The following is a 26,144-nucleotide window of genomic DNA, read 5'->3' on the forward strand; positions in this document are numbered from 1 at the left end:
GTTTTGCAGCACAAAGACTGTGGCTGACTGCAGCACTGTCTGTCCTCTGCTTTCTCCTGTGTGAGCTGGGAAAAAAAAGCTGCTGAGGCTGGATGGATGAAAGCAGCTTCATGATGAAATCAACTCCTGTTACCCCTAACCCTATTATCTTAATCCTAATTTGTAACCTTACCCTAAACCCTACTCCTATATCTTAACCCTAATATCTTACCCATTCCTACCCCAAATATTCCACGTCCAGTATCCTACCCCTACCCCACTCCTACCCCTAATATTCTATGTCGACTATCCTACCCCTAGTATCTTAACCCTAATCTCCCAACCCTACTCGCTCATGTTGTATACATAGAAAAATCTTCCCTCTTCCTAGTTAGTTCACCAACAGTCATGTGCTTTGGTACAGCTCCCACTTTCACATCGGGTTGTTTGTGTTAGAGTAAGAGGGGAGGGGCCCTGTCGGTCCAGGAGAGCAGTCAGTCTGGCTCTAGGGGATCTGGAGCCTCCCCACAGACCACCTTCCTCCCCACCTCTGCTTGGTCCTCTGTATCCCAGCAGCCTTCACCTCGAGCTGGGCAGCTGCCTGCCTCACTCGGGGCATCTGTGCGCTGCCCTGGGACTCCTTGCTACTATTGTCATCTCCACAAAAGGCCCCCACCACAACACATACACCATCTCCTCATTATTCACAGCCATCACCCCTCCACCCTCCTCTTCTTCAGCATCTCTGCTGAAGTGTTTCCCCACATTTTTTGCTCCCCCACACAGAGAAGCTCAATTAAGCAAATGAGAAGCCTTAAAAAACCCTCCCTCCTCATTGATTAAGAGTCATACTTCATATCCTTCAGTTTTTCTCTCCCTGGTAGGAATCTAAGCACAGTACACTGAATTCAGTTTCTGCTTTTATACATTTCTGGTTTCTGGTGGGTGTCATCCTCCTCCTAAGCACTAACCCACTGGTCGTCATGTTTGACATCATTTCAGTCGTGGTTGGAGACCCCTGATGGACCCAGGAGTCACTCTACATCCTGTGTGAACGCCTGTAATGGCTGCTGCTGTTCCAGGCAGGGGGACTGCCTTGCCTCGGCTCCTTCCTCAGTTTCTTTCCCTCATAGTAGGGGTGGGAGTGCCCCCTTATGGTTGTGCTCAATCCTGCAGATCTTGAGCTATGGTGTTGATGGTGGGGGTAGGGGGGTGTTGGGTTGGGTAAGAGCTGTCTCCCTCCTCCGCCGATCCGTCGGTGGACTTGCAAGGCCTTTGTGCGTCAGCAGGTCAGCTGGCTGAGGCGCATGCAGGTCCACTTTTCCCATTTGGACTCTGGAACTTGTCCCAGACACCAGAGTCACCGAGTTGCTTCAGGACCAAGCGGGCTCCACTCCGATCACGCACTGATGATAATGTGTCACATCAGCACTTTCCCCTGCTGGAGCCTGGAGTCTCATTTGGCGTTGTGCTTACCAGAGAAGAAGAGGCGACTCTTCCAGTGACCCGTCTCTAATTTCAAAAGCTGACCCTGAGCAGAAAAAGCCAGTCAGGAAATAAACAGAAACGTGAGGGATGCTGGATGTTTTGGTGCCTCATGTTTGTCCACTGATTGTCTCAGGCCTCCTGAGCATAAGAGGACCAGCGGCTGTGTGTGTAATTAAAGTGCAGGCAGTGACGATGATGACGGTGGAGGAGGAGGAGGAGCAGCAGCGCTACTTTGGTGCTTCTGCGCTTCCTGTAACAATGACAGGCTTCTTCTTTTGTAGTCGCTGACTGCACCGTGACCCTGCCAGGCACGCAGGGAGGCCTCACAGAGACAGACAGACAGGGGGTGGGGGGGCTCTAATGTGTCAACCACATGGATCACAGTAACCATGGTAGCACTTGAGATGCAGCCAGGTTTTTTTTCCCCCTCCCCTAATAAGGCATGTGTCTACAATGAAGGGAGTGAGCTCATGTTTTAATGTACACAGGGCCTCACCGAAGGATTCCCGTCTACAACTTTTTCTTTTTTTTTCCATCAACCACAAATCTTAATGTGTTTGTTGTTGAGATTTTATTTTACTTTTTTTTCCTTGCACAATTTGAAAGTGGGGTCTTGTATAAAGACCCCCGCATTTGTTCTTGGTGGAACTCTTCAGTGCGTCTCTAACAGCTTTTTCAAAATGGCTGGAGCTGCATCAGATTGCATCCATCATCTTCTGTGTCCCTGCCAACCAAAGAAACCTTTTGAGCAGCCTGTTCCCCTCCTTGCCTGTGGGGGTGCTGCACCAAGAACCGCTAAAGAAAACAACACAAACAGCTTTGATGAAGATGCTGAGTCTAACTTCCTTCTTCACAAAATGTAAACAAAAATGGAGTGGCGTTAGATTTTAGCGGTTGGTAAAAGACCATGAGCCATTTTTTCCGCCGGACTCCCACGTTTGTTTTAGTTGTGTCTACCCAGAATGCCTTGCGCTGTAGTCCTCTTCCTGCTTTTGGAGTGCTTTCTGGTGCACTTGACGTTCACATATGCATTCGAACCACACAAGAGTTCATTTCCACAGCAGCCAGACCAGAGTTTGCTTACGCATTCACACCACACCAAACAAAACTAAAGTTCAGTTAAACGGAGCTGGTGTGAATGAACCCTAAAAGTTTGTTACACACTGATTTTATTATTATTATTTTTTTTTTTTTAAACAAATGCTAAAACAGTGTGTACAATTTTTTTCTTTATCCTAACTATAACTTGACCTGTGAAGCGCAAAATCCGAATAAAACGTTTTGCAGTTTGTGGTTGCGACACGACGAATGTGAGAATGTTGAAGTTGACGAGGTTTAGCTTTTTGTCACGCTTCGGTCGAAACCCCGACGTCGGAACTCGAACGCCACCAGCAGCACCCGCTCTGGCCACAGTCACATGTTCAAGACACGTTCCATTACTGCCTCTTTGCTCCTACTTTCTGCTTCTCACACTTTGGAATGGAGAAAAAAGGGTGGGGGTGGGGTGGAGGGTAGGCAGAGCAGACTAATGGCTCTGTTCAGGCTTGATTGATTCAGTGAAGTAATCTGCAAATGGAATATATTAGGACGGCGGAGAGCTGAGGAGATGACTCAGAGACGGCACAGGCTCGCTGAGAAGGAGCAGCGGAGAACGTCGGAATAGTGGGAAACACTAAACACCATCTGCTGTTCTCCAACATTTCACAGACGAACCGCCTTCCCAGGACGTTTCACCGACACCTTTTAGTTTTTATGACGTCTTCAGCATGCAGGCATCGTCTTTTGGAGCGGGGTTTGTGTTCTCAGATGTTAAGAGATGATGGATCCCGTTTAGCAGTTCTCAGCCCTGTAGTTCCATGTTAGGCAGTGATGGGAAAGGCACAAAATGGCTGCCATAGAGTGAGCCTCCTGCAGAATAGACCTGCAGCTCTCTCCTTCTCTCCACAACTCAGCTTCCACATTTTCCATGAATATTAAAAAAGATAAAAATAATCCACGTTTTCAGTCTAAACTCCATCATCAGTTGCTGTAATAACCATACATGATGCTGCTGTGACCGTCCTCAGAGCTCATTATTACCACACACACACACACACACACACACACACACACACACACACCCACATATGTATATGTATCAGTCCTACTTAGCCAGCCCTCAGCTCATGCCTGCTCCACGTTTTTCTCATCATTTGCCTTTTAATAATGACTGTTGAATAGCAGAGCCTCAGCAACAGCATCAACTGCCAGCCCCCCACCTCTCCACCTCCCTCTCTCTCTCCCCCGTCGCTCGCTCGCTGTCCGGCTTGTGCAGTCAGCAGAACAGGCTGGTGCTGTGCAGTATTGAGTTAGGAAAAATCAATGACTGCAGAGTGGGAGTAGGTAGGAGCTTGTGTGTGTGTGTGCGTGTGTGTAGTGTACAATGCTTCTGCCAAGCCAGGCTGAGGAATCAGAGCTGTCAGATATTTACAGAATGTCAAGAGAGCTCACTTTGTAAGCCATGCATACGATATGTGCTGCTGTAGGCTCTTAGATAGGTTTGTTGGTAGCTGTTGTTTTCACATTGAAGAAAGAAACCCCTGCCCTTTTTTGGGGGGGGGCGGGTGGATTAGATTTAGTTGTGTTGCTGTTGAATTATGTATTATTCCTATAAAACCTTCATGTTTGCATTAAACAGGAGAGGCCAGGTTTCTCAGACGGTGTTCCTGATCTGATTCTGCTCCTTCGTGAAAAGTTCTCACTAGCTGCTGCTGCTTCTTCTTCTGAGTCAAATCTAAAAGGTGAAGTGAAGTGAAAACCTTTGGATAGAAAGTCTGCCTCTTGACTCTCGCCTTTTTAAATCCTTTATGAAGTTCTCCATATGTTGCTTTAGGCTATGTTCACACAGCAGGCGGCTGTGATCCATATCCGACTTTTTCATGACGGTCTGAATGGACCAATTGCAATCTTTTCATGAACCAAAAAACCACATCCATGTGGTGCCCATGTAATTGTTTACATCTGGAAATTTCACACATGCGTACAACGCTGGAGGGCAAAGAGACGATTCTTTTGCGTACCACCCATAGCCGCGCTGCCGCGGTACAACAGTTCTGTTAACTAAATGAAATTTGGAGATGTAGGTATTATTAATTTATTGATACAGCAAAGGGAAAATTAATACAGGAAAACCGTTGAGGAATAACTCAAAAGCACTTCTTTTTTTTTAATAAGTCATCGCTCTAGATTAGCTGCCGCTGCTATTAGCTACTCTAACACTGTGGTGGTAGGTTAGCTAATTTAAACACCTGCATTACTGACCATCTGTCAGAGTTGGTGTGTGGGTTGCCTTCTTGTTTTTAATTTTGCAACTGAACCGAAACACCGAATTCCACATCACATCTACATGTTAAGGTTGTCAAAGTCAAGCTAGCATAACTGAACTACTTCCCTCACATTTTTTTTCTTAATTAAAACCTTTTTGTGACCTGGTTATTTGGTTGTCATAGGGTTGACAAGTATGTGGCGTCTAAAGTTATTCTGTCGTTTCTTATAACACTGGCAAAAGCAATTGTGAACAGATTTCCTGGATAACATCCGTTAGCCAGGCTAGTTAAGAGCAGAGAACGACCTGCTAATCTGGCTCTGGCTCAGTTCCTGCCTTCCTATTTGAGGCTCTGTTTAAGGATAACAGGGAGGTTAGTTTATGCCTGCAAGTTTGTCCCGTTTGTCTGCACTATATGGATTTGTGGCACATCTCTGAGCTGAACTCAGAATCTGTTCTTTAACGTTGCCACAGAACTCAGCAGCACATTGTTCTGGGACATTTCCAACAACACAAACAAGCAAGCAACTGAAAAAAACGAAGCTAAAGAGAAAAAAAGCCTTTTATTATCTAATTACATGATTTTGTATGAAGATCGTTTTCTCCATCTGATTCAAAGTCTGATTCAAAACTTTATATTCGTCTGAAATTCACCAACATTTTCAATGTCTTAATTTTATTCCTCCTCGTTTATGTTTGTGTTGTAGTGCAGATGATTATATAACTGATGGTGGATGATCAGCAGATTTTTTTTTTCTCAGACTTTCATACTCTCTTCCTGTTTTCTCACTGGATTTGTTTACCGTCTAAACGGCCAACTTACAGATTCTGTCATTTTCTATTGATAACCTGCCCGGTTCTGACTTGAGTAAAAGCAGCTCTGAATACTGAGCTACTGAGTGCTCACTATTTGCTTTAAGTAAGTCCTCATCCTTACTGTCAAACAATGCAGTACATCTAGAACAACGTTTGGATGAACTGTGGAAACGCCACTCGGAAGAATTGAATAGTATTCGTTCAGTCACTGTCAAAGCACGAGAGAAACAAAAGTTATGTTAGTGTACGCGGTTACGCTGACCAGAACTGAAACCGACAACTGAGAAATTCCCTGAAAAGCGATTTTACAGACATGTGAACGTGTTCGCTCTTTTCCCCCGAATGCCAACGTTTCACTTTTTAAGGGTTTTGTTATTTTTTTTGTTGAAAAACAAAAGACTGTTGCATAAAATCTCCCAAAAAATATGCTAATTTTAGAGTTTGTAAAAGTGTTGTGTTGGTCTTCTAACCCGCAGATGCAGGAGCTTCATATCATTAAACACAGCTTCATTAAACAACACCTGGCCTCTTTGGTCCAGGTCCGGTTCTGAATCTGGGTGGTGTCACGGTTTTGTTCAATAGTTGAATTTCTCGTTTTTGAAGAATTCATTTTTGACAGATAGTCTTTTTAATTTTTTTTAAATTCACCTTTATTCTCCTTGGCTTTTCATATTCAGAGTGACGTCAGAACGCCCACAGCCTTCATCTCGTTTGTTTTACATTTTCTATTTACTCTACGACGGCGTACCAGTGCAAATCCAGTTTTTAAGTTAGGAAAATAAAATCACAATATTAGAAAAATAAAGTTGTAATTTTACAAGAGCTTCAACACGAAAAACAAAACATTAATGAGGAATGTTGAGCATCTCTTGAAGTTATACTCCACTTTAAGTTTTATAGAAATACTATAATTTACGTCAACTCTATGATGGAATGCTAGGACCAGGCTAAGAATTATTTTTATTAATAATATTTTTGAGAATGATGTCGTAATATTAGAAGAATAATGTAGTAATTTTTATAAAAACTCAAAATTACAACAATTAAAAAGAGGAATGTTGGGCATGTTGTGAAGTTATGCGGTGGTGTAAGTTTTACAGATCTGTAAATAATTCATCTTTTAACACATCAGCATCAAATTCTCATCAGTAGCTCGACTTTTATTCAATAGAGCGAAACAAGTGAGTCCATTTTGAGGAGAAAAAAAACACGCCGCTTGAGCTGCTTACGTCAGATCCCGATAACTACCTATGTTCTAATTTTAAGAAATGTTTTTCTGGTAAAATTGTGTCTTTTTTTTCTGCTAATACTATGAGTATATTCTCATAATTGAACCAAAGCTTCTCGTAACCTGGCCTTTATTATTCCGTCAAACAGCTCGTTGAAATAAAACCTGCCTTTTGAACATATATTCTGTCGTTTCTGTCTTAGAAAAGAAAGCGAGCCAGAAAAAAAAGAGCAGTTAAAATCAGATCAGGTATGAATTTATTTTTTTTTTTTTAATATTATTTCTAAGCCATGTCGAGCAAGTTATAGTCCTCTTCTATAAGAACGTGAGCTTTGCAGCTGAAGAGGTGGCGGGCCCAGACCGAGGAGGTGGAGGCCTCCGTCAGATGACCAGTCTTGTGATGTCTCCTTAGAGGTGGGTGGGTGCTGGATGGAAACAAACTGAGGGGTGGGTGGGGAGTCAGCTGACCAGGATGCTGCTGCTGCTGCAGAGTGGGCCCGGATCTCCTGCTACACAGAAAACTCTTGTGTTTCTTTTCTTTTTATCCCCCATGAAGATTTGTTGGAACCACCTTGGAGTGCGACTGTTCCTTTAATCCAACCCACTGTGTTATTCTCCTGGGTTTTACAGGAGCCACATTCCCGGCTCAGACCAGGAAAGCATGAGCTTGTGCTTTCTTAGAAGGGAGGGAGGGCAGAGGCAACTGGGTGGTGGTGGTGGTGTTGGGGAGGAGGAGGAGGAGGGTGTATTCTGAATCAGCGTTCTCCTCCTGTCACTCCCTCTGGGGTTCCTCCATCAGGTCACGTCCCAAAAATAGCAACGGGCGCCGTTTCAAGTGCAAAACCGCCGGCTTCAGGGCTGCAGCCAGCATGCGAGTGTGAGATTTCTATGGGAATACTTGGCCACTTTCCAAAGCATGCTCCTTTTTTTTTTTTTCCTCCCTTCCTTCCGCCGTCGGATTTCTCTTCCCCCCACCTCCCCCCTCTCTCCTCCTCTGGTGTGACTGGCAGATGAGCTTGCATTTCAGAGCGAGCACATGTTCTCCACGTGACGGGCCGATGTGTAAACACTCACCTTCCCGCTAACACAATCACCGCCGGCTGCCTTCCCTCCTTCCCCGCCTCCCTCCCTGTTTCTGCGTCCCAGCCAGCGAGGCTCAATAACAACACCACATGGCAGCAGAGTCTGTGGCCAGCACCACTTATTTCTGCTGCCTCCTGAGATGACTTGCTTCAAAAAACCCCCCACTTCCCCTCAAACCCCCTTGTTTCGTACAGACGCAGTTCTCTTTGCCAACATGGATCATTATCAGACTTCCAGGAGGAATGTGGAGCTTTTTTTTTTTTTTTAATAGCAACTAGAGATTCTGCTGTTATTTTAGCACAACTAAACTCAGTTGTCTGTGCTTTTTATTGTGATCCACTGGGTTTGCTTATGTTTCTCTCCATTAAATGTGGATGTAATGTGTGTGTTGCTCCAGGTTTGAGCAAAACTGCAACGTCGGGTCAGGTGATCTGGGTTTCCCCCAGAAAACCCGCTGAGCCCGGTGTTAGGGATGTTCGAGCTGCCAACCCGTTGTGTTTTTGACTTAATTTTTTTTTTAATTTGACAGAAAATTTTTAAATATTACTAGGTAATTATGTTATTGTAAGATCCATATACACAATAACTATTGTCTTAACATAAAAAAAAATCAATTAAAATATACATTATTTTGCACTTTAGTTGTTTCATCCTAATTAAAGTGTTCACATTTTTCTGATCCTTGTCACTTTATTGGCTGAAGTTGTTAGAGTGTAGAGCGGAAAAGACAGGAAGTGGTTATGGAGTTCTGGTGAATAAAACAAGCAGCTGACCTTATGATCTGTAATGACAACAAAATGTAATGTTTCAATTGTTGACTGTGTGTTTTATGACTGTATATTTGTGTTTTAAGATGTAAAGCATCTATACGTATACAGTACAGACCAAAAGTTTGGACACACCTTCTAATTCAATGGGTTTTCTTTATTTTCATGATTATTTATAAGGCAAGAAATCCCACTTATTAACCTGACAGGGCAGGTTGACCTATGAAGTGAAAACCATTTCAGGTGACGACCTCTTGAAGCTCATCAAGAAAATGCAGAGTGTGTGCAAAGCAGTAATCACAGCAAAAGGTTGCTACTTTGAAGAAACTAGAATATAAGGGCTATTTTCAGTTGTTTTACACTTTTTTGTTTAGTGCATATTTCCACATGAGTTATTCATAGTTTTGATGCCTTCAGTGTGAATCTACAATGTCAATAGTCATGAAAATAAAGGAAACTCTTTGAATTAAAAGGTGTGTCCAAACTTTTGGTCTGTACTGTATATATATTGTATATATGCTGAAACTCTGTTACCATTGTGCTTCCTACCGTTTCACCAAGGAGACAATTTATCCCGTCTTTGCCGTCACTGTTACTGGTATATAAAATAAAAACATAACAAAGCTAACAGTTTTTAGTCTGTTGGGGGGGGGTAAATAAAAAGTAAAGTAAATATAATACACTGGGGGGAAACCCTGGATCATTAAATAAAACATCCTCTGCTTTATGAACCGTAAGTGTCTGAGCCACAGTTAAACTGTATTCTGAGTGTAGTTCTTTCTTTGTTCTTCATAATTTGGCTGATTCTGTGAACTGTTATCCAGAGCAACTTGTATATGTTTTTCCTCTTTGTGACAGATGTTTTTGATTGATGCGTTAAATGTTAATTCATATAGTCTGACGTGAAGCAACATTACCGTCTGCATACACAAATACAGCTAATCGTGGGATGAAAGGAAGTTAAAAGCAGGAAACCGAACACACAAAAAAATTCATAATTTTAACCTATTTAACATTTAAAGTGCAATTGACAAATTTGAAGTACCTTCTTGAAATTGTACCCGTAATACAGATAAAGTCACGTCCTGAGCAGGGGTCAAAGTGCAAAGGATCAATTCCAAGTTAAAAGCAAATCCTACAGAACATAAAAAAAGACAAACATTTAGCATCAAACATACTTTCATATTCCATATTCAACTTCCAGGAGATGAATTGAAACAGGAAGTTAAATTAAAAGGGGGCTAAAGGGATTGGTCAAAATTCCGTGGCTGTGATTGGTCAGAAGAGAAGGAATCACAGAAAACATAAAGGTGATTGGTCAGATTTATGGAAAACGTATGATAACCGGTGAGATTCTAGGCACAATTTGTGAATGAGTGAACTTATGTTAATATTGACATCGCATCAGACTTCTACTCCACTGCATTTATGCTTTTTTTCCTCTTATCTCACTTTTTGGCTTATTATCCATAAAGCCTTGTGTTTAAAAGCAGAACTCGGTGGTAGAAGTTATTTGCCTCTGCACCCCCTCCTGAACCGCAGCGCTCTCTCGTCCTCCCAGGATCTGTCCGGCTCCATCGATGACCTGCCCACCGGCACCGAGGCCGTCCTGAGTCCGGGCGTCAGCACCTCCGGTGTGTCCAGCAGTCAGGGAGAGCAGAGCAACCCGGCCCAGTCGCCCTTTTCCCCGCACACCCCGCCCCACCTGCCAGGCATCCGCGGACCCTCGCCATCCCCCGTGGGCTCCCCGGCCAGCGTGACCCCGTCCCGCAGCGGCCCGCTGTCCCCTGCTGCTGTGCCAGGTAGACACTGCAGCCGTCTTAGGAGCAAGAAGCTTTGCAGACTGAAATTTTGTTTTGTTTTGTTTGTCTTGAGCCGTTGTGTCTGTGCTGTTGCCCAGGTAACCAGATGCCACCGCGGCCGCCCAGCGTTCAGTCGGACAGCATGATGCATTCTTCCATGAACCAGTCACCCATGGGCCCCGACAGAGGTGAGCGCCTCTGGAAGGACAAACTGCTAATTGTTCAGCATCAGTTTGTAACTGTAAACACACTGAGCTACAAAAGTCCTTTAGCATCTTTACATTATATAAGCAATGAGGGAGAATTTATTTATTGATGAATTATGAGATACCAGTAGAAATAGGTGCCAGTGTGTTGACCTTTGACCTCAGACTGCAAGGTTTCTACACAGTTATAAACAAAAATCCTGGTGTTTTTCAACTCTTCAGTTTTCTAGAATCTAAAAATGTGTCTAAAATAAGTTGGTCAAAATCATGAAGAATTTTCAGGATCAATGTACAAAATCTGAGAAAAGCTGCAACATCAACTTACTGAACATATTTTTCTAAGATGATTATTTTGTGGTTAGGGCTGAAACAATTAATCGTGATTAATCGATTATTGAAATAATGGTCAACTGAGGTAGTAATTGATCAATCGAAAACCGGAGTTTAGGTACTCTGAAACGGGCCATTTGCTGGACGAACAGCAAATCCAGACAGAAAAATAAGCAAAAATTGTACAAAACATATATACAGTTTGCATTTAACATAAGAAAAAAAACTTTTGTATATAAATATGTTTTATCTATAACTCTAGTAGTAGTAGCAGTTTTAGCTTCATCTAATTCAAATTCTGTAAAATAAAAATGTCTTAAGCTTCTTTTGTGATCCAATAGCAATTGTCAGAATGATTGATTACTAAAATAATCAATAGTTGCAGCTCTATTTGTGATACACTTCATTACTGCTATTGCATAACAGCAATGGTTTGATCTGTGATCATTTGAGAGTAAACAAGCTGCAAGCATCACTGTCCACATTTCGTGATTAAATTCATCGCATTTTCACCAAATCCCCAGAATTTCAGCTTTGATAACTAAAATAGTCAAGAGATATTGTCTTGATATAATTACATAGTGAAACTTGTGTCAAAATGGGCTCAAAACATTTTAAGATGACAAGATAAGAAAATGTTCTGAAAACAAAAATAATTCCATCCACATCAAGACAAAAAAATGCTTTTCTAGAGAATAAACGTATATTATCTGAAAGTGAATAAATTCTGGAAAAGTCCCGTTTGACGTCCAGTCATCTCGACATGGCTTTGTGTAATTGTTACATCATAAACATCTCGTTATCTCAAGATGAGATAACATAAATATCAAAACGCGCCTGAACTCTCGCTGTACATTGAAAACTCCAGCTTGTTTTGCTCTGACATCTATCCATAATGCGACTGGCTGTGGCTCAGGCGTCAAAATGGGTTTTCTTCTCGTTTTTGGTGCTTTTAAAGCCTAACCCCAAAATCCCAGCACAAAAATAATTCATCCTAAATAAACCGAAACAGGTTAAACATCCAAAATTAGCCGGAAATCAACAGAGAATATGTCAGTTGGTCAAAAGGGAAAACGTGCAGCAGCCTTCAGACCGAGACAATTAAGGAGTAATTTCACAGAAGCCATCATGTCCAGCAGTGCTTTATAGTGGTGTTTATTAGAAACACTGAAGGTGTTTGGATCTGTGCTGCTCTGTAGGAATATCTTGTTACTGAGCGTTAGATACCGCCTTCATGATTTACCTCAGAGTCAGAGCCTACAGTGACGGTCCGTGGGCGAAGCACAGAGAGCAGAGGCTAGTTTGAGTCTAATCTATTGGATCTACACAGACTTTGATCTAAATTAGCTGGATTTAATCATCCGGCTTTGAACAGCTTGCCTTGCAGTTTCAGTCCAGCTAAACCTCTGTTTACATGGACAAAATAATTGTGGACTGTTCCTTTAAATGGGACTGTTTGTTGTCCCTTGCCAGGTTAAATGAGGGTAGCAGACACATTATTAGTTTGTGTTTAGTCTGAGGGAAGAGATTCTCTAAGCCACACTGTGACCTCCGTACACTACTGTGCAAAAGTCTTGAACCTGCTTCTTTTCTTTATGCTTTCAATTGATTGGACTGTTGAGTGTCTTAATTAGTGCTCATCTAAGCTTGTTGTGTCTTACTCTGTACACTGGATGCATTTGCAGCAGGGCTGAAATGACTAATCATAATGAATTGATTATTGGAATAATTGTACCTTAATTTAGTAATCAATTACTTATTAACTAGAGTGTACAGACTCAAAGAAAGACTAATACAGTCCGAGTAGTAATTAAGCCAAAACTACACAAAAATATATACATTTTGCATTAAAGATAAACAAAAACCTTCTTTTTCAGTACATACACTGCCTGGCCAAAAAAAAAAGTCGCCACCTGGATTTAACTAAGCAAATAGGTACAAGCCTCCTATTGGATAAGTACTGCATAGGCGATTATCTTTCAGCTGGCAACAAGTTATTTAACCCCAGCTGATGCAATGAGTAACTCCTCATTTCTTAAACAACCATGGCAAAAGACACATCCTGTGGTCGTGGAAAAGACGTTAGTCTGTTTAAGAAGGGTCAAATCATTGGCATGCATCAAGCAGAGAAAACATCTAAGGAGATTACAGAAACTACTAGAATTGGGTTAAGAACTGTCCAACGCATCATTAAAAACTGGAAGGATGGTGGGGAACCATCGTCTTCCAGGAAGAAAAAAATCCTGAATGATCGTGATCGGCGATTACTTAAACGTTTGGTCAAATCAAATCGAAGAAAAACAACAGCAGAACTCAGGAGTATGTTTAATTGTGAACGCAAAAGCATTTCCACACGCACAATGCGAAGGGAACTCAAGGGGTTGGGATTGAACAGCTGTGTAGCCGTAAGAAAACCTCTAATCAGTAAGGCTAACCAGAAAAAAAGGCTTCAGTTTGCTAGGGAGCATAAAGATTGGACTCTGGAGGAATGGAAGAGGGTCATGTGGTCTGATGAGTCCAGATTTACCCTGTTCCAGAGTGATGGGCGCATCAGGGTAAGAAGAGAGGCAGGTGAAGTGATGCACCCATCATGCCTAGTGCCTACTGTACAAGCCTGTGGGGGCAGTGCTATGATCTGGGGTTGCTGCAGTTGCTCAGGTCTAGGTTCAGCAACATTGTGTGCCCAAAGAATGAGGTCAGCTGACTACCTGAATATACTGAATGACCAGGTTATTCCATCAATGGATTTTGTCTTCCCAAATGGAACGGGCATATTCCAAGATGACAATGCCAGGATTCATGGGGCTCACATTGTGAAAGAGTGGTTCAGGGAGCATGAGACATCTTTTTCACACATGGATTGGCCACCACAGAGTCCAGACCTTAACCCCATTGAGAATCTTTGGGATGTGCTGGAGAAGGCTTGGTGCAGTGGTCAGACTCTCCCATCATCAATACAAGATCTTGGTGAAAGATTAATGCAACACTGGATGGAAATAAATCTTGTGACACTGCAGAAGCTTATTGAAACAATGCCACAGTGAATGCGGGCTGTAATCAAAGCTAAAGGCGGTCCAACAAAATATTAGAGAGTGTGACCATTTTTTAGTGGTGACTTTTTTTTGGGCCAGGCGGTGTGTATTCTACCCAGATCTTCTTGAGCTTTGTTTGACGTTAGCTTTGATGTTAGAAGTAGTTATGTAGCTGCAGATAGATGCATCTTTAGCTACCGGCGTTATGTTGTTACTTTTTAGGCAAAGACATGTTGATTTTCTTATTTAAAGAATGAATTGAATTATTTATTTGCATTTTCTTATGTATTTCTAATATTGCATAACTTGAGCTTAATTGGTTAACTGAAACGTCAACAGAATGTACCTAATTTCTTTATCCGATTAATCGCCAGGATAATCGATTAACCGCCGAGATGATCGATCAATTGCCATAATAATCAATTGACAGTCAGAATGTCTGATAGAATTATTGCGTGCTAAAATAATTGTTAGCTGCAATCCTAATTTGCACTCATTCTTGGCTTCAATAAACTGCTTCTGTCCCTCCCTGTTCCTGTGGAGGGTTTGATGCTAAACCAAATGCAGGCTGGTGATTTTGATGCTGCTTGAAGTTGTTTTCATGGGCTCTGTCCTGAGCGAGTGATCCCTCCGAATCTCTTCCAGTGTACATGCGAAACCCTCAGATGCCTCCTTATGGGTCCCCTGGACAGCCTGGCTCTGCCTTATCCCCACGCCAGTCTACAGGAGGCCAGATACATAGTGGAATGGGACCATATCCCCAGAACAATACTATGGGAAACTATGGGCCTCAGGGGGCCCAGTACGGCCCACAAGGTGAGAATTGATTTCTTTGCAAGATTTTTTTTGTGTCTTCATAAAAATGATTTCCAGTCATCATAGAGCAGCTGCAGTGTTTTTCTGTGATTGACAACATCCAAAAAAAAACCCAAAACACTTTGAAATTCCTTCCTACTCGAGGTAAATTATGAGATATCGCTTCACTTTGAAGTCTGAAGAAGTTCTGCCATGAGTCACGGCAGCAAGCAGAGGAGGCCGGATAGAGGCCGCTACAGTCAGGCGGCCTGTCGGAACAGGCAGCACAGATTTAAATTCAGCCGAGTCGGAGACACATTCCCATCGCCGACAAATTTTTGGTAGAACGTAACCTTGTTTTACAAAAAATACGAACTACTTAATGAGATCTCTGATCCTTCCAGGCTATCCCAGGCAACCGGGCTACACAGGGATGCCCAACACTAACTACCCCAGTGGGCCTGGAATGGGCGGCTCCATGAACCCCATGCCGGCTCAGGGCAGCGGGAGTCCGTACGGAAGCATGCCACCCGGCAGGATAGGCCCGGGGCAGATGGGTACTCGGCCCTACGGTCCTGGTATGGGCCCCAACATGGGAAGCATGCCTCCTCAGGTGGGGTCCGGCATGTGCCCGCCTCCAGGTATGAACAGGAAGGATGGGGGGCCCACCATGCACCATGGCCCTGCAAACTCCATACACACCAGGTACATGCTTTTTTACTTTCCTTTTATTTATTTAATATTTTTTCTAAGGCCGGAGTATATCTTTACAGTCATAGTTTCACGCTTGGACAATTAACTTCATTTTTTTGTAATTCCCCGTCCATTCCATTTACTTTTATATAAATATTAATTAATTAAAAAGCATTAAGACCATGAAAGCCTGATAGGGTAAACTGTCCTTCCCAGGAAAATAAGCTATAAACTCTGTGAAAGGAAGAAGGGATTTGTTGATAAAATCAGTCTGAAGTGTTCTGCATGTAGTTTTACTAATGACAAAACTGGTCCTTTCTAAAGAAAAAGACATTTTTCTTCCTCCAGGCCACCAGGTTATCCTAACGTGAACCAAGGTATGATGGGATCAGCGCCTCCCTATGGCCCAGGCATGAACAGCATGCACAGTGTGATGAACCAGGGAGCACCGGGACCTTACCCAGTGGGTGGAAACATGGCCAACAACACCCCCGGTGAGTCCAACGTACTCTAATGGTACCACCTGTAACACTGTAACACTTCCTCTTATACGGCTGGGGTTTTTCTCTCCCAAACACTAAGGGATGGCACCTGGTTCTGAGTTTGGCATGGACAAAATTAACCCTGCCCAAAAGATCAACAACAAAGTGGATGGGACTCCAAAACCTGAATCCAAAAAGGTAAAAGTTATCATCTGAAAAGTTTTTTTTGTTTTTCATTCTTGTTTTTATTTTATCTTCCGTCTTACTGGTTATCTCCATCGCCCTTTAGAAGTCGAGCTCTTCCACCATCACCAATGAGAAGATCACCCGGCTGTATGAGCTGGGCCCGGAGCCAGAGAGGAAGATGTGGGTGGACCGGTACCTGGCCTTTGCCGAGGAGAAGGCCATGGGGATGAGCAACCTGCCCGCAGTGGGCCGCAAGCCTCTCGACCTCTTCCGCCTCTACGTGTCCGTCAAAGAGATCGGCGGCCTCACCCAGGTCAGTCGGCAGTTTTGCACGAACGTATCGGTTTGGTCAAACCACCTTTGTGAATCTAACTTGGTGGTGGTGTTTTTTTTTCCTTCTTCCCTTCGTTCTTTCTCTCACTCCAGGTAAACAAGAACAAGAAGTGGAGGGAGCTGGCCACCAGTCTGAACGTGGGCACGTCCAGCAGTGCGGCCAGCTCGCTCAAGAAGCAGTACATTCAGTGTCTGTACGCCTTCGAGTGTAAGATCGAGCGCGGCGAGGACCCGCCCCCGGACTTCTTCAACACGGACACAAAGAAGAACCAACCCAAGATCCAGCCTCCAAGCCCAGGTGAGACCTGCTGTCAGGATATTCCACATAGGATGAAACTTTTCACATTTTTCATGTGACACTGATAAGCTTTCTTTTGTGGAACCCACTGCACGCGTTTCAGATTGTAATGAAAAAAAAAATCACAAATTAATAATTCAATAATCACGTGGTACACAACAAACAATCAAGTCTTTAAAAAAGAAAAAAACACACATTCAATACTCTTGTTAGCCTAAAGCTAAAATAGCCCCAAGCATCACTAACAACTCTACAAGAATTAGCATGTCAAAAGATTTCAGAAACACCATGAAAATAATTAAGTGGGTCAGTGGCAGTTTAGCCTAAGAAACCTTAGGACATTAACAAAGAACAACCAGTCATTATTTGGTTATTGTTTGGGTACTTATCGCAAATAACCAAACTCCACTGTGGTGTTCCACTCTACGAACGGAGAAATGATAAAATAGAGAAAACAGGACCTGAAAGCCGATCCTGGCATAAAATGAACAACCTTAAACAAAAGAACAAACCATCTGAATGTTGAGCTACTCCCCGCTGAATTAGGTAACTTCATATCAAGTTTTCATTGAGTTTTGGGATGTAAAAGAAGGACAGGTTCACTCCAGCAGTGCACATCTAGCACTGTTGTAGCAGTGTGGCTGGTGGAATGAACAGGTGTAGAAGTGGTGGTGAAGTTAGCTAAATGTGTTCTCTTGTTTAGCTAGAGAACAAGAGAACACATTGTGAATGTGTGAAGACACACACATCTTCAAAGTGTGTGTCCCCCACACTCTGAAGATCCCCGCTCTAGCATAGAGAATGCATGTGGTTCATATGTGACAACCGGCAGCTTCTTTTGTAGCGCTTTTTCTCCTTCGTCTGGACCGACATTGGAGGTCTTCTGCGTTATCCGACTGTAAATGCCTCCATACTGTGCCTGTGTTGGGTCGAAGTCGGGTCAGAAAGGGCAGCGCTCTGCTCCGGGGCGTGGCGTGTCGCCCTGGAGCTGTTTGTTTTGGATGGATACGCGTCGTGACTGCCAGGAGCAACACCACCAGGAGTGACCGCGTGCTGCCGTTGCCTCCGTTTGGCCGGACCCCAGGCCCGTCAGACGCTGGGCTCCGAATCAGCACAAAAGGCAACAGAGAAGGGAGGGGGAAGCAGGGATGATCAGCTGGCACCGTGAGGGAGATGTGGGCACAGAGGTTGGGGCGGCAGGGGGGACCACGTGGGGGCCGTTAGGTGATCTGGTGATGGCTCTGTGATGGCTCTGCGATTGGCCCAGAGCCACTGCAGCAGAGCAACACTCCCTGGAGATCAGGACGGTGATGAATGAGGTCTCAGCGCTTTGTGTGTTTTGTGTGCGTGTGTTTATATGTGGAAAAGTCACACAGTTCAGCGTCTTTCTTTCCGTTTCTGCCATGCTACATTTTTTATATCCTTACGAGATCCCCCCATCCCCCTTCATCTTTAGTGGAGGGAAATCCCTGCCCAGAGGGAGGAGGGGGGATGGGGGGAGAGGCAGTGTGAGAACTGAAGAGGCTGATGTGAGAAAATGTGAATAAATGTGACCTGCCAGTGACCCCTGTATGTGTGTGTGGGTTGGTGTGCGTGTGTGTGTGCCAGCCAATTTAATGAATGGGAACCTGTGACTCATCAGACTGCCGTGTTAATAGTGAGAAGTCCTGGGCTCAAGTTAAGGATGAGCGATGCTATGTCACACACACTCGCAACACAAACAAACCATCACTCACTCTTTCACACACGCACGCCTACACACACACACACACACTGTGTCAGATGGCAGACTGCCGTCTTCTACACTCAGGATCAGTAACGGGTCAGAGTCGGGAGGTAGAACAGTGAATTACAGCGTCTCTAATTAATTAATCACATTTTAATCAAAAACTATACATTCAGGGTCCATGCCTGGATGGGCATGGACACAATAAGCAACATTTTTAATTAAAAAACTCTTTTTGCTGCCAAATTATGGATTATAGACATATAAGCTCAGCATCAAATTTATTTCTTGTTTTTAATCTGTTGAGATTCTTCAACCATCAGATTGGAACAAAGTGTTATTCTATCATTCAGCTTTCCAGTGTTCCAGGAACTCCTGATCATTCATGGAACTTCCTTAGAAGCGTGGACTGTGGACGCTGACATTAGCGTTGGGAACGGCTGTGCTGCTGCTGCTACATATTTAGCGTTGAGATGCTATTTTACTGTAGGCTTGAATAACTTCACTCATAGGCTAACGCACGTTTGCACAACTTGAACACAAAAAGTCTTTTCCAGCATCCCAACAGATTGTTTTTGGAGCACAAGTGAAATCACAGTGGGCAGTCTGCATTGCTGTCGATCACTGTTGTTAGAGGATGTTGCTTGTGCGTCAGATTTACAGGCATACCAGACACGCGTAGCAAAGGTTCTGGGGCTGGATTTTTTTTTTTTTTATGCATTAGAATCTATGCAGTTGATTCCCACTGCTGCAAAGAGACTACAAATAAAATTTACAGATTTATCCAGAGAGTCTTTACTGCTGCCAAAGTGCTGATTGTTGTATCGTTGTTCTTTCAGCTGGTTCAGGGTCCCTTCAAGGGCCCCAAACCCCCCAATCTGCCACCAGTTCCATGGCAGAAGGAGACCTGAAGCCTCCCACCCCAGCCTCCACCCCGCACTCACAGATGCCTCCAATGCCTGGTGTCAGGTATGATGTCAAAAGATATCATGTTTGGGAAACATGTTATTTTTGGGAAAGCTAATTTTGTCTGGAAGGCATCATAACATTAAACTTACCCCCTTGTGGTGAAACTGCAGGATTACATCAACAACTAGAATCCAGTAATCTGAGAATTTAGGTGGACCCCCACCTATTTGCAGTTGACCATTAGCAGAAATTTTTTTTCTAAAGCATATCTAAAATATGCAATGCTACTTGACCCACTATTGGCTGGCACTTAGAAAGCAACCAGTCCAGGAGTGTTGTTCATTTTCCTTGCCACTGATTGGCTGTGGCAATAAGATTTTGCTATTTTAATGAACATTTTGATAAATCTTGTGTCATTTTGCAGGAGCAGTGTGAATCTGCAGGATCCGTTTGCTGATGGTGGAGACCCAGCGTTTTCCAGAAGGAACACCATGACTCCCAACTCTCAGGGCTACCAGCCGGGCATGGGCGGTCCAGAGATGATGAGTCGCATGGCTCCCTATGAGTCGAACAAAGACCCATTCGGGGGCATGAGAAAAGGTAGGAACAATAATAACTAGGGATGATCCAATCCACTTTTTTTCACCTCCAATACAAATTTGGATATCTGGGGTTTAGTACCAACTGATACCAACCCAATACAGAAAAACATTTAAACAGACATAACTGTACTAAACTACACTTTTATTTGCTAATTCTTCACCAGTGCAGCACACTTAAATTCACCAATAGCTTCATAAGCTTGGTCACACATGTAAAAAATAAACTTCAACAAATCTCCAAGTGGGCGAACTGACAGGCACCCGTTCCCAGACTGCAGGTGTTGGAGCTGAAAACTAACAAAATGGTAATTTTCCTTGTGTTTCTAAGCTGGAGAACAGTTCATGCCCCCTAACCCTAATAGTGGAATGGGCGAACAGTACAACAGAGGACCACCAGGTCCCATGGGTAACATGCCGATGGGTCAAAGGCAGCAGTATCCTTATGGATATGACCGAAGGTAAGAACACTAGAAGCTGTTTATTTTCAGTCATTTTCTGTATTTTTATGAAAGGTGATGATGGCTGCAACTTCGTTTTTACAGGCAGGAACCAGGCATGGGCCCTGAAGGCAACATGGGACCCGCAGCGCCTCAGCCCAGTATGATGCCTTCTGGTTCTGATGCAGGGATGTACTCACCTAGCCGTCCTCCACCTCAGCAACGGTCAGTACTATTGAGCGCAAATTGGCCTGTCTTGCAGCCAATAGAAGACATAAATTTTTCCTCTAAGGCATTTGTGATCATGACTGCAATATCAATCTCTCTAACATCCCAGGTTATGGATTTACTGTGGACATGAAACACAATTTTATAAAATTTTATCCTTGTTTTCAGGCATGATTCCTACACAAATCAATACCCTGGCCAAGGGGCTCCCCCTGGTGGCCCTTACCCAAATCAACAGCCAGGAATGTATGCACAGCAGCAACCTGTAAGGACATTTTGTTTAGCATTTCCAGCTTTTTTACTGTTTTGTTAAATCAATAGTCAATTATGTATTACTACTGGATGTTCCTTTTATATCTGTGTTGTTTAAATAGAACACTATGGTATATACAGATGTGAGAAATAATGGTGCTCATTGTTTTCTGCTAACAGAACTACAAGCGGCCTGTAGAAGCGGGGTACGGCCCTCCAGCCAAGCGCCACGAGGGGGAAATGTACAACGTTCCCTACAGTGGTCAGCAGCAGCCTGGACCCCAGTCCTCTGGGCATCAGGGCCAGCAAGACATCTATAACCAGTACAACACATATCCAGGAGGAGAGCGCAGACCACCAGGCCCACAGGGCCAGTTCCCCTTCCCTTTTGGGAGAGATAGAGGACCTTCATCTGCAGGGCCAAACTCCCAGTCTCACATGCCTCCTCAGATGATGACAAGCTCGATGCCTTCTGGTCCTGACGGCCCCCAGGGCCCCGTATGGCAGGGCCGCAACGAGATGGGCTATCCCAATTATCCCAACCGACAGGGACCTCCTGTACCAGGCCAGGGCCCCGGGTACCACGGTATGAACCGTTCAGGAGAGGAGATGATGCCATCAGACCAACGCATTAACCATGAGGGGCAGTGGCCCAGCCACGTAAACCAGAGGCAGCCTCCATTTGGACCTGCTAGTTCTGGACCACCTATGACCAGACCTTTACCTTCAACTTACCAGACTTCTCAGAACCACATTCCTCAGGTGTCAAGCCCAGCTCCCATGTCCCGGTCCATGGAAACCAGGACATCCCCCAGCAAGTCTCCCTACATGCACCCTGGCATTAAGGTGCAGAAAGCCGGCCCTCCAGTTCCCGCATCGCATATCGGCCAGGCTCCTGTGCAGCAACCCATGATTCGACGAGATGTGGCCTTCCCTCCCGGCTCTGTGGAAGCTACACAGCCCCATCTTAAACCCAGAAGGCGGCTCACCATGAAAGACATAGGTAATTAACTTCTTATGTCTTAGGCTCAATAAATTAAATCACATATAAGCATGTAGGGTTTAGGTCATTTCGACTCATGGGCGATTTGTTTTTTCTCTTTAAAGGCACTCCTGAGGCTTGGAGAGTTATGATGTCCCTAAAGTCAGGGTTATTGGCTGAAAGCACCTGGGCCTTGGACACCATTAACATTTTACTGTATGATGATGGCAGCATTACTACTTTTAATCTTTGCCAGGTAAATAAAGTACCTCTCCTCTGGCAGGAGCCTTCCATCAGCTACACACCTTAACTCAGTGGTCTTGTCTCTTGGAGCTGTCATATTCATTTAAGTTTTTTGTTTGGTTTTGCAGCTACCTGGGTTCCTGGAGCTGATAGTGGAGTACTTCAGACGCTGCCTCATTGAGATATTTGGCATCCTAAAGGAGTACGAAGTGGGAGACCCTGGTCAGCGCACCCTGATAGATCCCAACGCAGCTGAGGACTCCGATGATGAAATTCCCATACCTGAGTGTGAAGACATGGACACCGATGAGGAAGAGGATGAAGATGAGGAGAATGAAGAGAAAAAGACCAATCATGATGCCTCCTCACAGGTGAAGGTTAAAGAAGAGGAAGAAGAAAGCTCAATGAAAGACAAGTCCTCAGAAGACGATGATGAGGAAGAGAAAAAGGAGTCTTCTACCAAGGAAGCTAGTAGCTCTACCTCAGGGTCTTCTCAGGACCCCAACATCCACTTGGAAAAGCCAAAGCAGGCTAGCAAGTTTGATAAACTCCCTATCAAGGTAGTGCGTAAGAAGAACCCCTTCCGCTTAAACCACTTATCCAAGCTTGGACAGCGACAGAGTTTTGACAGTGGCCTGATACACTGGAGTATTGGCGGTGGCGACACTACTGAACACATCCAGACCCACTTCGAAAGTCAGATGGATCTCCTTAAGCAGCGGAAACGCACGCTACCCGCCACTGAAGGCCGCAAGAAGGTCAAGCTGCTTGGGACGACGGAAAACCCAGAGAAATCTAAGTTCTGTTTGGAAGAGAAGGTTCAGCAGCAGCAGGCCCAGTGTTCTGATCCCAACAAGGCCTCAACAGAGAAGAGTCCTTCCTCTCTTTCCCTCTGTGCACCAGTCACTGCCACCATTGATGACGTACTATCGGCCCGACCGGGGTCGGTCACGATGGAAGTGGTCCGTGGAGGTGCAGAGGAGCAGAAAGAGAATGGCAAGTATCTATTTAGCATCAACCCTGATCCTCAGAGTCGACGCAACGTCAAAATCCTGGAAGACGAGCCCCACAGCAAGGACGAAACTCCTCTCAGCACTCTGTCGGACTGGCAGGACTCATTGGCCCGCCGCTGCATCTGTGTTTCCAACATCATCAGGAGCCTCTCCTTTGTCCCTGGCAACGACCTGGAAATGTCTAAACACCCGGGCCTCCTCCTGCTTTTGGGCCGTCTGGTGCTGCTCCACCACAGACACCCTGAGCGCAAACAGGCACCAGTCACCTATGAGAAGGAGGAGGAAGAAGACGAGGGAGTGAGCTGCGACCGAGACGAGTGGTGGTGGGACTGCCTCGAGGTGTTGAGGGAGAACTGCTTGGTCACTCTGGCCAACATCTCAGGCCAGCTGGACCTTTCTATCTACCCAGAGAGTATATGCTTACCACTGCTGGACGGCCTGCTCCATTGGGCGGTGTGCCCCTCGGCAGAGGCCTTGGATCCCTTCCCCACACTCGGCCCACACAGCTCACTTTCACCCCAGAGACTGGTCCTAGAGACCCTCAGCAAGCTCAGCATCCAGGACAACAACGTCGACCTCATTTTGGCCACGCCACCGTTCAGCCGCTTGGAGAAGCTCTACGGCTCGCTTGTACGCCTTGTCGGTGAACGCAAGGTGGCCGTCTGCCGGGAAATGGCAGTCGTTTTGCTAGCTAACTTAGCTCAGGGCGACAGCTTAGCAGCGCGGGCCATCGCTGTCCAGAAAGGCAGCGTGGGCAACCTGCTGGGTTTCCTGGAGGACAGTCTAGCCGCCACACAGTACCAACAGAGCCAAAGCTCCTTGCTTCAAATGCAGGGCAGTCCCCATTTCGAGCCTACAAGCGTGGACATGATGCGGCGAGCAGCCCGGGCGCTGCACGCCTTGGCCAAAGTGGAGGAGAACCACTCAGAGTTCACTTTGTACGAGTCGCGCCTACTAGACATCTCCGTGTCTCCACTTATGAACCCTCTGGTGTCTCAAGTCATCTGTGACGTACTCTTTCTGATTGGCCAGTCATGACAGCCGCCAGGGGCTTTCAGCTCTGCCTCTTTCTGTTCCCCACCCCTCCACCCCCAGACCTCCTTTTTTGTGTGTGTGCGTATGTATGTGTCGTATGCGTGTGAGTGAAATGAGTAAAAACTGACTGTCCTTTGTTTTTAATTTATGCAAGAATCACCTCGGACTCTGCTGTCTTTTTACCCCTGCTTCTCACTAAAAGGAAGGAATATCATGAAGTAGTTGTGGATTTTAACCGTCTCACATGGAGCGATACCGGCAGGAAAGAGCAGATCGGGACCCAGGCTTAGGACAGAGTGCACTGCCCTGCGGACTGGACTTGTTTTTTAATGAAAAAAAAAAAAACTCCATTAAAAAAAAACAACAACAAAAAAAAAAAAAACAGAAGAAAAAAACTGTAACCAAAGTTGCTGTCTCGTTTACAGTGAGTTTGGGGGATACTTGTGCTTGCGTTCTCCCTCAGAGAGGTCTGCAGGGCACAAAGGAAACAATATTATGGTTCATGTTTGGAGGCTACGTAGACTCATGGACTGTGGTGTGGTATAATTGCTGTAATTTTGGATGCTATATACTCAGCCTCACAGGAACCACATTATTGGCTGTGAACAGACGTCTGTCATGGGAGGCCTGTGCAGTAGATTGTAGGACTTTTTTCTGTACTGTACACCTTAAAAACTGTAAACATACTGTAATAATACTGTTTCACACTGAGATATGCTGGCTTGGCAGCAAACTGTAGTTTTTAAAAACAGTTTTAGTTCATGTCAAGAGAAAACGGCTTTCCCCCCAAAGTATGGTGAACCTACAACACCCCGACCTCTTCTCTTTGTCCCTTGATTGTATGACCTGACCCTCTTATATTAAAAAGTCACCTATAGGACTGGTCCTCAACGCTAGACGCAGTCCAGGCTGCAGTGTAAATATCACGTTGTACATTACACTTCTCTCTTTCTCAGCTTCTGTTGCTCTTCATCGTTTTTAATCCTTTATTGAGTCCCCCCCTCCCGCACCCTATTACCCCTCTTTTCTCATCAAGTATGCCATGTGATTTACTTGATGCCCCCCCTCCCCTCCGTTATTTCGGCGCCCCAATCCCTGCTCCATTCAGCGCTCCGGGGTGTTCAGCTGCTGTCCGATGCCACATCTAAACAAACGTCAAGTTTCAGCTTGTCTCCGAGGCGAGAGTAGAGCTTATTAACAAGAAATGTCTGCAGTGTCATTAGAGCTCCCTCATAAAGACAAGCTAAACCTTGATGAAGAAACCAGCTTTCTTTTTGTTTATTTTTATTTTCCAGTGATGCGGATTCTGCATATTTGTATCTCAGATGATGTAGCTAAAGACTTGATGTAAATTCCTTTTTTCCCCTTTTTTGGCTTAATGAATATCATTTATTCAGTATGAAATCTTTATACTATATGTTCCACGTGTTAAGAATAAATGTACATTAAATCTTCATAAGATGTTTGCTGTGCTTTTATTTCTGATTTGCTCTTAAAAGGTATTAACAGACTTTAATTGGGTTTATTGTAGCCTGGTAAAAAACCAGCATCTTGTTCTGTACTTCACTTCCTCCAGCGGGTCTGGACCCGCTGATGTTCAATTGCTTCCTGAAGATGTGGACTGTGTTGAGGTTTGAAATGTTACCCAATCGTTAACGTTTGTCCATGACGTATGTAATGCGCCCGTTGGACGCTATTGAAGCTAACCGGAAACTGCTGTAAACAACCAACCTTCACTGCCAACAGAGAAGTGGCGAGCCAAACCAGATAGCTTCCCAATATTGGGAAGCGTGGTCAACATGGGCTGAAGGGTTTCTTTCCCTTCCTCCCCTGCCATTGTTAAAACTACAGGCAGAATCCAATTTTAAAACGGCGCAGAAAATGACGTAATCGGT

The 26,144-nt window shown here is 44.5% G+C and overlaps 1 protein-coding gene across 2 annotated transcripts in view; it reads left to right on the forward strand.

The window, feature by feature from the left end:
• arid1ab (AT-rich interactive domain 1Ab) overlaps positions 1-25,705 on the forward strand; it is a 72,588-nt gene extending 46,883 nt beyond the window's left edge. The window contains exons 5-20 of one of the 2 annotated variants that reach the window (XM_028035402.1): positions 10,227-10,467; positions 10,566-10,655; positions 14,681-14,851; positions 15,235-15,535; positions 15,872-16,017; positions 16,106-16,203; positions 16,295-16,504; positions 16,618-16,822; positions 19,388-19,517; positions 19,882-20,057; positions 20,388-20,517; positions 20,602-20,721; positions 20,893-20,989; positions 21,157-21,979; positions 22,084-22,214; positions 22,330-24,252. In XM_028035402.1, the coding sequence (XP_027891203.1) occupies positions 10,227-10,467; positions 10,566-10,655; positions 14,681-14,851; positions 15,235-15,535; positions 15,872-16,017; positions 16,106-16,203; positions 16,295-16,504; positions 16,618-16,822; positions 19,388-19,517; positions 19,882-20,057; positions 20,388-20,517; positions 20,602-20,721; positions 20,893-20,989; positions 21,157-21,979; positions 22,084-22,214; positions 22,330-24,252 (4,992 nt within the window). Of the gene's footprint in view, positions 1-10,226; positions 10,468-10,565; positions 10,656-14,680; positions 14,852-15,234; positions 15,536-15,871; positions 16,018-16,105; positions 16,204-16,294; positions 16,505-16,617; positions 16,823-19,387; positions 19,518-19,881; positions 20,058-20,387; positions 20,518-20,601; positions 20,722-20,892; positions 20,990-21,156; positions 21,980-22,083; positions 22,215-22,329 lie in introns of both variants that reach the window. The other variant, XM_028035401.1, reaches the window with a different exon arrangement.
• The last annotated feature ends 439 nt before the right edge of the window (positions 25,706-26,144 follow it).

The sequence above is a fragment of the Xiphophorus couchianus genome, chromosome 13, assembly GCF_001444195.1.
Source record: "Xiphophorus couchianus chromosome 13, X_couchianus-1.0, whole genome shotgun sequence".
NCBI classification, from domain to species: domain Eukaryota; kingdom Metazoa; phylum Chordata; class Actinopteri; order Cyprinodontiformes; family Poeciliidae; genus Xiphophorus; species Xiphophorus couchianus.